General features: G+C 40.0%; 1 protein-coding gene across 1 annotated transcript; it reads left to right on the forward strand.

Moving 5' to 3' along the window:
• The first annotated feature begins 1,000 nt into the window (after nucleotides 1-1,000).
• Nucleotides 1,001-11,319, forward strand: C13H17orf75 (chromosome 13 C17orf75 homolog). The gene is made up of 10 exons (XM_054047917.1): nucleotides 1,001-1,247; nucleotides 3,617-3,697; nucleotides 5,069-5,194; nucleotides 6,084-6,224; nucleotides 6,471-6,528; nucleotides 7,723-7,842; nucleotides 8,483-8,547; nucleotides 8,673-8,809; nucleotides 9,527-9,630; nucleotides 10,004-11,319. Exons 1-10 carry the CDS (start codon nucleotides 1,105-1,107, stop codon nucleotides 10,211-10,213), a joined length of 1,185 nt encoding a protein of 394 aa, XP_053903892.1. The 5' UTR covers nucleotides 1,001-1,104; the 3' UTR covers nucleotides 10,214-11,319.
• Nucleotides 11,320-14,653: the final 3,334 nt, after the last annotated feature.

Here is a 14,653-nt window from a genome sequence, read left to right on the forward strand (position 1 = left end):
GGGTGACCAGATAGCAAATGTGAAAAATCAGGCCGTGTGTGTGTGGGGGGGTAATAGGTACTTATATAAGAAAAAGTCCTAAATATCAGGACTGTCCCTATAAAATCGGGACATCTGGTCACCCTAACACCATGTCTTGTAGCATTACTGCACTGATGCACTGTGTCATGGCTCTAAGGCAAAACGGCAGGAATCTCATCCCCTCAAAACAAGACCTAAGTGGCAAACTTGACCATTCCAGCATGGAGACCAATGAATGAACTATAGAGACTGAACCATCATAGTCACCAAAAGAGGTGATCACACCAAACTTGTCCTTGAGGCATATTGGCTGGGCTGTTAGGAGAAGCTTGCATCACTGTTGGTCAATCCCATAGTCACTCTCAGGATAAGCAGAGGATGTCATGCCTATGGACATAAATTGTATTTAAATTTTAAATGTGAAATGGTAATTGACAAGATATGTTTTTTCTTTGCAAAAAAATAATAATTTGCTTATAAAAGTATAGAAGAGATTTGAGGAATACAAAAGAGGACTTTTATCCTCTGCTGTAAAATTTAGGGATTTCCCCGCAAAGGATAAATTAATAGGGGTGGGGGGGATTTAAACAGCTTCAGAATGAATTTTAATTTTAAAATCGACCATGTAAACACATTCAGTACAATCCTTCCTCCTAAGAAAGAGAGGGAGACTTCAAAAGATCCCAAATGAAAGATTCTCCCTCCAAACTGAATGAGGGCAAGTCTGGAATGGGGGAGAAATAGATTCAGAGCTGCCAAACTGGGACTCTTTAAGTGAGAGAGATTTTCAGATTTGTGCCGAAATTGTCAATCTCTCATGGGAATACACACAGCAACATCTTCCATCCCAACAGGGAGAGGCTGTGACACCAGCCCTACAATGCATCTGCCTTCCGGGAACGGAGAGCGCTGGAGCAATCGTTCTACGAAGCGGTGTTAGTGTGAACGGCAGGAGAGGAAACAAGGGCAGCCGGAACCTGAGTGCTTGTGGCGTGAGCGGAGCAGGAAGACGAGCACCGTACGGCAGGAGACCAGAGGGCGGATTTCGTTGCTACACACGAAGAGCTGCTGAGCTGGGGAAAGATGCTGCCGTCTCTGCAGGAGTCTGTGGATGGGGACGAGAGGGAGCTGGAGAGCAGCGAGGAAGGGGGCGGCCCGGCCGAGGAGCGGAGGCCGGAGCGGTTCAGTAATAGCTACTACTGTCTGTACGGCTACCAGGGCTACAGGTGAGGGGCTGGATAGATTCCGCCTCCCCAACCCGCTCCACAGTACCCAGCCTTCTGCTCCCCCCGCCCCCCTTTCCTAGGGACGTCCCGGCAGAGTCCAGTGACCTGCAGGTGCCATCTCCCTCCCCTCACACTACTGCCTGCTGTCAACAGATGATGCAGCTGGTGGGGGGACAAGGGCAGGAGAGAGCGAGGGCATTGTTAGCTGCCTTTAATTCCGGGAGTGGAGGGAGGGAATAGGATGCAATGAGGATGGCTGAGACTTGTAAAGGTTTGGAGTGTGGTTTCCAAATAAAGGGGAGTTAATCCATCTGGTTAATTACAGCTCCTACTCTGGTCCCAGTGGTCTTCATGGCAACAAAAGGGGAAGCGGTAGACGTGGTATATCTTGACTTTAGTAAAGCTTTTGATATTGTCTTGCATGACCTTCTCATACACAAATTAGGGAAATGCAACCTAGATGGAGCTACTATAAGATAGGTGCAAAACTGGTTGGAAAACCGTTCCCAGAGAGTAGTTATCAGTGCTTCACAGTCATGCTGGAAGGGCATAACAAATGGGTTCCTGCAGGGATCAGTTCTGGGTCCAGTTCTGTTCAATATCTTCATCAATGATTTAGATAATGGCATAGACAGTACACTTATAACGTTTGCAGATGATACCAAGCTGGGAGGGGTTAGAAGTGCTTTGGAGGATAGGATTAAAATTCAAAATGATCTGGACAAACTGGAGAAACGGTCTGAAGTAAATAGGAAGAAATTCAATAAGAACAAATGCAAAGTACTCCATTTAGGAAGGAACAATCAGTTGCACACATACAAAATGAGAAATGACTGACTAGGAAGAAGTACTGCGGAAAGGGATCTGGGAGTTATAGTGGACCACAAGCTACATATGAGTCAACAATGTAACAGTGTTGCAAAAAAAATGAACATCATTCTGGGATGTATTAGCAGGAGTATTGTAAGCAAGACACAAGAATTAATTCTCCTGCTGTACTCCGCTCTGATTAGGCCTCATCTGGAGTATTGTGTCCAGTTCTGGGTGCCACATTTCAGGAAAGATGTGGACAACTTGGAGAAAGTCCAGAAAAGAACAAGAAAAATGATTAAAAGGTCTAGAAAAAATGGCCTATGAGGGAAGATTGAAAAAATTGGGTTTGTTTAGTCTGGAAAAGAGAAGCCTGAGACGGGTTGTTACAAGAGAAGAATTGTTCTCCTTAACCTCTAAGGATAGGACAAGAAGCAATGGGCTTCAATTGCAGCAAGGGGGGTTTAAGTTGGACATTAGGAAAAACTTCCTATCTGGGTGGTTAAGCACTGGAATAAATTGCCTAGGGAGATTGTGGAATCTCCACCATTGGCGATTTCTAAGAGCAGGTTAGACAAACACCTGTCAGGAATAGTCTAGATCAGTGGTTCCCAAACTTGTTCCGCCGCTTGTGCAGGGAAAGCTCCTGTACGTCCCTTGGCCCGCACCGCTTCCAGCAGCTCCCATTGGCCTAGAGCAGTGAACCACGGCTACAGGGAACCACGATCAGCCGAACCTGTGGATGCGGCAGGTAAACAAAGCGGCCCGGCCCGCCAGGGGCTTTCCCTGCACAAGCGGTGGAACAAGTTTGGGAATCACTGGTCTAGATAATACTTAGTCCTGCCATGAGTGCAGGGGACTGGACTAGATGACCTCTCGAGTTCTCTTCAAGTCCTATGATTCTCTGATTTTCTGATAGTGTGTGTGTTTCCACTGCTCTACCATGGCCTAGCTGAGTATGAGCTCTGGTTGAGTAGGACTTATTTGTGCAGGGTGAGGAGATGAAAAATGGAAAGATGAGTGGGACAATACCAGATTTTGGTGAGGAGTGGATTATTCTCACCCTTGCTTTGGCACCAGAACATATTGTGTTTTGGGGACAGCTCCAAATGCAGACTACTCATAAAGTGGGCCTCTAGATAGGAAACTAAGGGATTCCAGGTAATGTTCTTGAAAGGTATATGATTGACAGCTCTGAAGCAGGAGGTTTTCAGAGCACAGGCAATGGCTGTACTAGGCTTTCCTACATTGGTCTTCCTAAACTGAGAGGTGGGGAACCCATACTTAGGTCTGAGAAGGATTTCACCCTCCCTATCTGTTCAGTTCTTAGCTGCTTTACTCCATTTTTTGTCTCCCCTGGGATAGAGAATGACAAGTAATTTCTTCCCCTCCTCATCACCCCTTTAGTCCTCCATTCCATAATAGTTTCAAAGGCTACTTCCACTCTGCACCATCCGCACAATGCTTCTTTCTCCTCTGCCCTGTTTAGTGATAATAGACCTGCATACATGTTGTGTGTCCATATTTAATGTCAGTCATAAAAATGCCTTGATTTTCAGTTCATCAGAGCAGGCTGCTGACAGTGATGATGGAAGTCCGAGCAGTGCAACACCAGAAACTCCCTCTGCTGAAGACTTTAGGTAAAACAAACACGGCAGAACCACTTAAGCACCCTGATTTCTCATTCAGTTTCTAATTCAGAGCTTCGTATTTGGGTAGATACAGAAAGGAATACAGAGTTAGATAATACATTCCGCATCAGAAATACAAATCCCTCTGAAAGCCATATTGAATTCACCATTTTTTTCTGGTGTTTTTTTTTCTATTAAACACCAAGATGATAATGGACACATACACCAAATAGAATTTCTGAGTTGGGTAAGTGGAGGCTTAGAATAATAGACCAGTGCAAATTATACTCCTCGGGTTCACACTCATTTCTTTTATACTACTACTAATTCTTAGCGTATCTACATAATTTTAGGTCTTTGAGTATAAATAATTAACGACTCATTGGAGTAGGGGAACAGGATCTGGGGTCTCCCCTCACACCCCTACTCCAATGTCTTATTTATAATACAGTGGAATAGCTTCAACAGGAGAGACTGAAAGAGCCTCACATCAGAATATCCCATAGCCCAATGGTAGAGCACTTTCCTGAAAGGTTTAGGAGACCCCTCTTCAAATCCTTTCCCTCCCTCAATCAGAGGGGGAATTGAACCTGGGTCTCCCACGTCCCAGGTGAGCGCTCAAACCACTGGGATAAAAGTTATCAGGTGGGCACTACAACCACCTCCTCCTCCAGCCATTTTGTGTGGAGTTAGGTATCTACCTATGCCAGTCTCACAAGAAACACCTTAGGTGCCCAAACTAAAGGAGAGAGGTTCCCGGTTATGAGTCACTAGAAGAGAAGAGATAGGTGTCTGTCTCCCTAAGAAGTCTCCCTGCAGCCTGGATTTAAGCACTTATTTCCCTTAGAGGGGCAGAGCTTAGGATACATCCCTTCCTTGGTTTCCCCCAAGGGCTAGCTTAGGTGGCTCCTCACCTAGCGTGCTGGCTTTTGTGAATTACATTCTAAGATGCCTATCTCGCCCCATTCTTTGGTTAGGGAGCTTCGGCCAACTCAGGCTTTTTGAATTGCAGTGTTATTTCTGTAATTTTGCAGGCACTTAAAAGTTATGTGCCGTGATGCTTGTTGTCACAATGCCCAAGTCCCTTTGTGAATCCGGGCCTAAGCGACCTGCTATTGAGTAACTCTGTGTCAATTGATATTAGAATTAAAGAATCCCAATTTAGTGAACAGGACACTGAATACATTTCTGACTTGCCACAGGTCAGATAATGCGTTAGAGGCAGTGCCAGGAACAGATTCCAGGAGTCCTGACTCAGACACTGCTATAACCATAAGGAAGCACTCCTCCCCACATGACATCTGTGGAGTCGGGCATATGCCCAGCTAGAGAATTAAAATAGTTTATTCTTCTTCTAAGAATTTTATCTTGTTTTCAAAGCCTCTCCTTGGTGGATACTAACTTACCAGCTGAAGCAGAGACAGAATTACGCAGTTTTATTGCTAAGCGTTTTATTAAAGGAGCACTTTTTGAGGGGATGGGTAATGTTGCATCTGTGGAGTTGAGGTAAGAGTAAAATGTACTGTTTTTAATTTGTGATAAACATGGGAAGTGATAAGAAATGCTGGCAGTCTCACTAAGTTTACCATCTGCTGCTGCATATGAGTTTAATCCTGATTGCAGCTAATCAGCCTGTCAAAGCATATGTAAGGCTCTCAGTTTAGTTATGTACTAGTAGCATTTGCCTTAGATTTCCTTTAGGTGGCAGTGAAAAACTGCAAACATATTAAATAGTGATAAATTAGTTTTGATCAGGTTGTTCTGATCACACTTTCTGTGCAGTTAACAAGGAGGAAAAGATCTAGGAAGATTGTATATGTGATGCTATGTGCAGGTTGTATTGGGGGCTAGCATTTTTTTAAGTAACACACACACACACACACTTTTAGTTGATGCTCACTCCTTTACACATGGCCTTTATGTCTAAAATCAGTTTATCTTTTGTAGCCTTGTTAGAAAATATGAACAATTGTGCTTTTTTTTTTTTTTTTTTAAAAAAGAGGTTATAAATAGGATAGTTAAAACTTGCATTTATTTCTGGGCTGTACCTCGGTCAAAGGTAATCAGAATGACATTACTGTTCTGAAAGCAAGAGTATTCTTTTGGGATCAGGACAGAATTATTTTGATCAAGGTGAAAAAACATAGAGATTCAAAATCCTAATCTTAATCATTATCTGATTATTCACAAATTTATATAAAATGTAGGATAGGAAATCTTGACCCAATTGAAGTCAATGGCAAAACTTCCATTGACTTTAGGAGAGTCAGGATTTCACCTATTGTCAGTGGCTGGTTAAATTCTAATGTGAGATACAAAATGAGATTCAGTTAGATCATTACTTTATTTGGCACATCTGCGTCTGATTAATTCAACTTTTTTTTCCTGTCTCTAGCATACCAGAATTTCGAGTTGGTTGTTATTACTGTCTTCTCCAACAAGAAAAGCTTCTAGAAACAGCAACAGTGGAATCAAACATCAGCCCTCCAGAGTATGTAACTTGTTTCTTAGGAGGCTCAGAGAAAGGGCTCGAGCTATATCCTTTCCTTAACCTCTCTTTATGTGGGTGTAGGGAAAGAGCATATGAAAATAATAGGTAGCGTATTTACCCCATTAACTTTGAAACCTTTTCCAGATCTGCTGCCAATTCCTTGAATTCATTGACTACTAGCCTACTTGTACACATCTTCCAGAGTATAACTGAAAATGTGATTACCTACTATATACTAAATGGGCAAAGCGCAAGTCTCAATTTACATATCTTATTTCCTTAAGAGGATACTTTCAGACTTGAGTTGGACATGTATGTTCAAGGCCTGAAGACTAACCTTGATTCAGAGGTAAGATCTAATTCTATGACTGAATTTTTTGTGAATGGTAAAGATGACATTTTATGAATTGTTAACTTGATTTTATCAGGCTGATTTGTTATAGGCTCGCCAATGATCTGAGCAGAAGATACTTAGGTTCTTGTCAAATCAGGCTACAGAATTAGAGAATGTAGAGAGTTCAATACTTTGTCCAGACTCAGGGTGTGCAGCAAGGGCACTGACACTGAGAACACAACCTATGTTCTTGTGGTATACCTTGTGGTTACTGGTACGTCCCAGAATTTTGGTAAACACATTCAGTTCTCCGTTCACTTCCCCAAAGTCGAAAGGGTAACCGGTAGGCCATTTATCTATCCCAAAGGTTATAAACACTTATGCTAACTTGCTCTAGCTAATCATACAGGATACAGGTTCCTTGCATTGCAGCCAAATATAACGAAATAATAGCTACTGAACTATAAACCAAAATAATATAATCAAACTAATAAAGAAAAACAGATTATATAATATAGCACGCTGGCAGGCTAGCCCCAGGGGCTACAGAATAAGGACTGATTACTCTGACAAAAAGTTAGTACAGTACATGAAAGACCAACATAAACAGGAGGAAATGAGCAGCTGTCTATACAGTGAAACAAGTGCATACACTAAGTGCTGCCCACCATACAAGTTAAACAAATGGAAACATTAGACTTTCTTTCCCAAGCACAGTAATCTTAAGGGTTACTTGTGACACTAATAGGTAAATTCAGACAGAAGTGTGAATAAATTGACTAAATCCCTTTAAGAAATTATAATAGCATATGGAAAGGTTAGCAATGAGCATTCAGTCCCCTAACTTTTCTAAGCAGTGGTGACAGGTTGATTTGTATTTTATGTGAATAAACTTGGGGGGGGGGAGTTCAGGGAATGGAACCCAGGTTCTGACGCCCAGTCCTGTACCCTATCTACTGGACTACACTGCTTGCCTGATACATGTCAGAATAGATTACAAATATAACATGTCATCTTCTTGCAGAATATAAAGGCGTTCAGAGCTGGTGTTTCATGTCAGTAACACTTAAGATGCCAAGCTAATGATTTTAGCTGATTATAGTTCAAAATTAGGAAGGAATTGACATCCAAATTGCATAGTTGGAATGGGTTAGCAATATGCTTATTTTTATACCAGAATCAAAGCTTTAATGTTTCAATTTGCTACAGAAAAGTAACCTGGAGACTTATATTAAACCCTATCTAAGAAGTTGGTTTGAGGACTCTGTATGCCCTATCCAGAGGGTAGTGCAGCTCTTCCAGGAGAAACTCGCCTTTTTATTACATGCTGTAAGTATACATCAAACTAAAACATCTTCTGAACATTTTCTAGTCAACTCAGTGATCCTGTTATATTGTAAATGTAGCTTGCATTTGGCTTTTCCATTCTCCCTGAACTGAATGAAGAAAACCTCCCCCTTTAGTCAATACAAGTGATTTTTCTCAGCTATATTACTAAGCCAGTACCAGCTATTTCATTCACTAAAATTAATAATTTTATAGCTGACTTATTTTAAAATTGAATGCTTAGTATTCAACTTATAATTAGAATGAGATAGGCAATAAAAATTCCATTTTGCTCAGACTAGGACAAGAACAGCTAAGTGTCTATGAAATTCATTGTAGAAAGATGCTGAGAACAAAAAAATAAGATGAGTCATATACTGCTAGACAATGAAAATGAGACGGATGTGGGCAGAATGGTTAATAGAAGTACAAACTAGTGTACTTTTCAAAATGTATAAATAGTTGTAATGAATATACTGTAGTCTGGAGCACTTATCTAGCTTCTGGTACTTACGAGGCTATTTGGAAAAGAGCTTAACTAAGATCACTTGTTACTCTTTGCTAGTAATAATAATAATGAAAATAGTAACAGAAGTAAAATATATACAGCCAACAGCAATCAAATTGTGTGTGTTTTTTAAAGGCTTTGAGTTACACTCCTGTTGAAGTTAAAAATTCAGATGAAAGAACAAAGAAAGATATTCACAGGTAAAGAATATTACCCCTAAACAGAGACAATATAGCCTATAAATTGCTTGGCTTATTGTATGATCCCTTTCCTGGTTTTGCTGTTTGGGTGGAAACTAGCCGTTCACAAAAGTTTTGTATGTCAGGTTTCTGAGTGCTGCCAGTCTCCAAGGTCTCATTCAGGAAGGTACAATGACCTCCTTGTGTATAGCCATGACTGAGGAACAGCACAAATCGGTGGTAATAGACTGCGGTGGACCACAGCCTCAGTTCCATAATGCAGGTGAAATCATGGATGGGGATGCTTCCATCAACTTATCCAGCTCATCTTTAGAGAAGGCTCAGCCCTTATAGGATCATACCCAGAAAGTTTTGGGACCTGGCTATCTTGAGAACACCTTTCTTCCCATTTGATATCACGCCATATATGATCCACAGAGGCACTTGATCTCTGGTTTAAAAGTGAGAGGTCCTAGAGTCTGGAATTTGATCAGCTCTATGATCTACCAGAACTCAGATTAGTTAAGCTTCAGATCAATCCGCAGAGCTCACTTTTTCTGTCAGGCTTTTGATGAGTGGTATATAGAGAGATGTGGATGGTTAGATAATTATAGTTATTTTGGGCAAGTATAATTCTGTTTGATTGGACAGTTTGCTGTAGATTTTAACCTTGTTTGTAGTTTTAAAAGCACCTGGAGCTTTGGGAAAGATGTTTCAAAGAAACTGAAAACAAAATCTATTTTCCTGGCATACTAGTTAAAATAGCAAGAAAGGGGGATTAGTTACGTTTTCTTTTGTTTTCTCATACACATTCTATCCATCTTTTTATGCTTTTGAATATTTATATCATAGGGCAAACATTACTGGTGTTAATTACAATTATTGTGTGAGTGAGATTAAGTACACAGTCACATACATGTGGGTTATGCAGTGCTGTAATGCGCACGCACACATACACTTTTTCTTTACCTCCTTTTCTTTGTTCCTAAACGTGTGACAGGAAGCAACAAATTCTGTGACGACTGGATGCAGGCTTTTCTAAATGGTGCTGAAGGTGGAAATCCATTTCTCTTCCGGCAAATAGTGGAGAACTTTAAATTGAAGGTAACTTTGTATACTCGTATGCTTGCAGGAGACAGAAGAGTTACTGAGTATGCAAATAGTCACTTTTGCATTGATATAGCGATAACTGTTAGAGCTTGCCTAGTTCTTGCTGTACTCTGAGTGGACAAGAACAGAATATCCTCTAAAGGAGACACAGACAGATTTAGAAACCAACTTATTTTTTTTCTTAAAACAACCTAACTTTAAAATTACAATAGAAACTCCCATCAAGAGTTGTAGCTAACTGATTTGTCTAGTAATGTATGTAATAAAATTCTTACTGCAGACTCTTCCACTTCTCCAAATTCATGTATTGGCATACCATCCCTACAGATAAAAGGATGAGGAATATTTTCTGTTACTGTGTTTATAGGCCATACAAGACACTAACAACCTGAAGAGGTTTATTCGACAGGCAGAAATGAACCATTATGCCTTGTTCAAGTGTTTCGTGTTTCTAAAGAACTGTGGCAGTGGAGATGTCCTTCTGAAGATTGTTAAAGTGGAGCAAGCAGAAATGCCAGAAGCCAAAAATGTAATAACTGTCCTTGAGGAATTCATGAGAGAAACAGCAGTAGCCTAAAAATCTTAATTTTTGTACTTGCTTTGTGCTATTGTATAAATAATTAATTCCTTCTTTGCAGATCAGAATTCACTATTGCAGAAACTTAAATTATATTTGAAAGCATTCAGTCATTTCAAACTTATTTCACATCTGAGTCTTTTTAGAAAAAACAGCATGAGATTTGCTTCAATTTTTGAATATAGTGTTTTATACAAATCCAGACATTCTTTTTTCAACACTTACCAGATTCTGCAACTGATCCTCCTTTTTTGGGGACCACACCATTTTGTTTTTTACTGTCATGTCATAAGAAAAACATTCACCTGAATGGCAGTGATAGTTTTTAAGCATTTAGAAAATGTTTAATGCATAAGAACTAGTAGAGAGGATCATGACTAAACATTGAGATCAGATTTACTTAAACAAAAAAGTCATATAAAGAACTACAAACATTTGGATAAATTGCATATAGTAAATGAATTAAACACATTAAATTCAGAGAATTTTCTCAGGCAACAAGGCCTATGTTCTTGTCATTTGTTTTCACAAACTTAATTCTAAAGTAGAAAATCTGTACTTCTGTGACCAGATTCTCTCTTTGATTATGCTTACCAAACTGATTTATTTTAAACTGAAAATCTGTAAAACAACCTAACTTTGTTGTCAGGTCTCAGATATATATATTTCATTTTGAAAATGCATCATTGTACTCCAGCAATGAACTCTCTCTCACATGGGAAATACATTTTCTAAACCATAAGTAATTTAGACAGCAGAATATATACACCACTTTGGATGCAGTAGGAGCCAAAACTAAAGGGACCTTTATCAAGATTACACAGAGGAGGACTGCAGGAATAGTCCTTATGTAGGCAAAACTCACATTTGTTTCAATTGATTAGCTAGGGAATGCAACCTTTGTACGTAGTGTGTTTTATCATAACTTGACACTTAATGAACTATCCTATTATGAAGAGGTCTCCATCACTACCTTTATTTGTAATAATATTACTGAACCAGTAGTGTGACTGCTGTTTGTTTTGTGAGTGCTGTACATCAAAGTTAAAAGATACATGCTTTCTTGTGATATAATCATATCTAATAAAAGAAATGAACAATCTTGATGGTATAGTTTACTTTTTAATTCCAAGTAAGTATTTCCAATGAATGAATGAATCTGTTTAGGCTCTATAGCTTATATTATTCTCCTAGCAATATCTGGAGGAGTTACAGGTATAGTACCCTCATATGGATGGGAGAATGGATGTGCATTGGCAGAGAGGAAAATAAAAGTAGCCTAAAAAAATAAAACCTGTTACCACATCACATCATAGGCTGCATGCAGGATCACTGAGGACTAAACAGTTTCCTTCAGCAAGTTTGATTCATCAGTCAGTAAGCCAGTACTAGCAGCACTCAATAACCTATGTTGCTTTCTATCACTTCCATAAATTTTTTACTACTTTGGAAAACCATTCCTTTAATGTTCTAACTGGTTCAGGTGCAAGAGATCTCTCCATGCTAAGAAATATATGAGCATCATGAAGAATGGGTTGCTGATTAATGTCTTCATATCAAGCATTACTAAGGATAAGATTTTGTCCTGGATGTCAGATTCTCTGACTTTCAGAGACCTCCGTGATATTTTCTGCTTCAGCCCCAGGGTTGCTGGGCCGGAGTTGTCAGCTGGCAGGAGCCCTGAAGCTCCGAGCCACCACAGGCGGTGTGGACACAGGAGCTCCAATCTGCCATAGGCAGCGAGGGCCCCGGAACTCCAAGCGGCTGGTCCCAGAGCTGTCAGGCTCTGTGGGTGGTGGGGTCCCCGGAGTTCCAAGCCACTGCAGGCAGTAGGGACCCCGCATCTCTCAGTTGCTGCGGGCAGTGGGTGCTGGAGAAAAAACTCCCATCCTCTGGGCTCGGGCTGTCACCCCCGCCTCAGGCTTCAGTCATTCCCCTGTCAGTCCTGCCCACCATTATTTTTAGTAAAAGTCACAGACAGGTCATGGGCTTCCATGAATTTTTGTTTATTGCCAGTGACCTGTCGGTTATTTTTAGTAAAAATAACCTTGACAAAATCTTAACCTTAAACATTACAATCTGCAAGGCAAGAATCTGTAATTGCCAGTGGATGACTCTGGTGATGTGAGAAATGAGGCTGCTCCTCACCCACTTTGGATGGAGTGGTTGGCTGAGGGCCCCCAATGGTAATGTGTATTGCTTGCGGTCAAGGCTGGCCTCAAAATCCCCAGTCTAGTAATGGGCAGGTCATTTTGAAGCTCTAGAATAGAGGTGTTACTGGAATATTAGCAGACTACATCTGTTGGGGGTAATATACTTTCTCCTTTGTGATACAATGACAATCTGCATTCTGGTTTCTGAGTTACCTTCAGGGCATCTTTAATGGATAGTGTCATCTGCAGATTTGCTGCCATCCTCATAGTTTTGTACCAGCCTTGTAAAGTTAAGAGAGATTTCTAGCTCTAGTATCTGAGTCAGGCCAACCTATCCAGGCCAGTCATTGGGGTGATCACTGTTAGACAATCCTGTACTGGCGAGACTCACCTGGCACATTCTTCTTTTTGGAGAAAAATTATTCATGTGGTCCTGACAAGTTCATACTTACCCATATTTAATATATATAGTACGTCACACACCGTAGTTATAAAGCCCAGCTTTTTTAGCCTTTGCTTGTGAGACTTGGATCTCTTCCACTTGCATAGGCCTTTCTTCCCTGAGCAGCTGCTTACCTCAATTTCAGTCTTATTAAGTTTGTGTCCCATCACATGTGGGTTCCAGCCTGGAACTGTCAAACTTTGCATGCCTGGTAGATTTTCTCTTCATTATCTATCTGTTCCTGCTTTCAGCTTTTTCTAGGCTCAATTTTCCCAAGATCTGCACTGTGAAGGAACAAGGTGATTGGTATTTTAAAAAAAAAAAAATTCTCCATGTTGCTAAATACTTGATACACTTATTTTAGGCCAGTTGCGTTCCTATCAGCTCTGCAGTGACTTAATTATTCAGGTGTATGACCAACAGAAAGAGTTCAAACTTCTTGAAAGTGCCCTTGCACAAAACTGGGACTTTAGGGTAGTGGGGCTGGCGAGCCATAGCATTTTACTGGACTTTTTCCTTTTGTAAATTCTCCTGTTAAAAAGTAAAGAATTTAAATTCAATAAATAATGCAGGAGAACCTGGCTAAGCTCATTGCAAAATACTGAATACTTTTTCAACAATAAAATACTATTCAAAGCAGATGGTGAAATGAAATAAAGGACAAGCCATGCTATACCGTACTATAATAGTTAATGGAATTGGAGATAAACCTGAACTGGGTTTGCAAGAGTTTTACAGTGGACTGGGAGTCAGGACTCCTGAATTCTCTCTCTGCCTCTACTACAAGCATGTTGGGAGATCTTGAAACCTCTGTGGATTGGTTTGCCTATCTACAATTATTTGGAGCCCCATAGGCATGAATGGTGTTCTACAAAAACAGACAACATGGTCACTGCATAAAGGCACTGACCATCTAAAACAAACATTACTTACCTACTTCTCAGAAACGTTGCTAGGCTTCATACATTGTTTAAAGAGCTACAAGAGTCTCTGATGAAAGATGCTCTAAGTGCAAATCACTAAAAATAACAGGCGAGTTTAACACTCATGCAGTAGCTGTCAACTGTCACTTGTTGTGTTTTAGTTACAAGAGATGTCAAAACTGCTCAAAGGAGTGGCCATGAGTTATGTTTAATTTCTTAGTGATATTTTAACCCAACTATTCGTAATGTCAACTTGCAGAGGAATTTTTTTTAAATTGGGATTGTGCCCCTTTTTTGCTCCCTTACGATGTACAAAGCAGTCTGATTTTTTAAATTTTGTTTTTGTTTTGTATCTGAGCAATTTCAGGAATATCAGTTGTGGTCTTTCCTTGTTTTGCTGGAGGACTGTTAGCTCCATTTCTTAATTCAAGCGGGTGTCAAAAGGTGTCAAATCTATAACAAAGACATATTTTCTCCTAAGTGTTCATTAGACATTGGTGGTAAATATATTTTAACAAAAAAATAACCAAAATAAAGCCTGGTTAGAACAGACTGGTTAAAAATCCTTCTTCTCAACCTTTCGGCTGCTGTCTCTTGTGATGACATAATTTCACTAGTGTTCCAGTTATCAGGAAGTGGACAAGACCTGAATTTTTAAAGTTAAAAAACAAACAAACAAACAAACAAAAATCAGACGATACCACTTTCTTCATACCTTATACAGAAACAGGAAAGGGCAGAAACCTAATTTTTTTCCTTTACCACACACTTTAAACAAAATACAAAAATAAGTCATTGATCTCAATAGTCAATGATGAAATAGAAAAGTTGAAATCAAATCACTCGTGTCAAAACATTCTTGTTAATTTTTTAATTGTAGATGTACTTATAAAACACAATCCCTCTTTGCAAGTTGGTGTTT

The sequence above is a fragment of the Malaclemys terrapin genome, chromosome 13 (assembly GCF_027887155.1).
Source record: "Malaclemys terrapin pileata isolate rMalTer1 chromosome 13, rMalTer1.hap1, whole genome shotgun sequence".
Classification (NCBI taxonomy): Eukaryota; Metazoa; Chordata; order Testudines; family Emydidae; genus Malaclemys; species Malaclemys terrapin.

Coding starts and splice junctions, on each gene's coding strand:
- C13H17orf75 (XM_054047917.1), top strand. CDS start 1,105: ATGCTGCCGTCTCTGCAGGAGTCTGTGGATGGGGACGAGAGGGAGCTG. Junction 3,698..5,068: donor CCCTCTGCTGAAGACTTTAG/GTAAAACAAACA, acceptor TTGTTTTCAAAG/CCTCTCCTTGGTGGATACTA. Junction 6,529..7,722: donor AGACTAACCTTGATTCAGAG/GTAAGATCTAAT, acceptor AATTTGCTACAG/AAAAGTAACCTGGAGACTTA.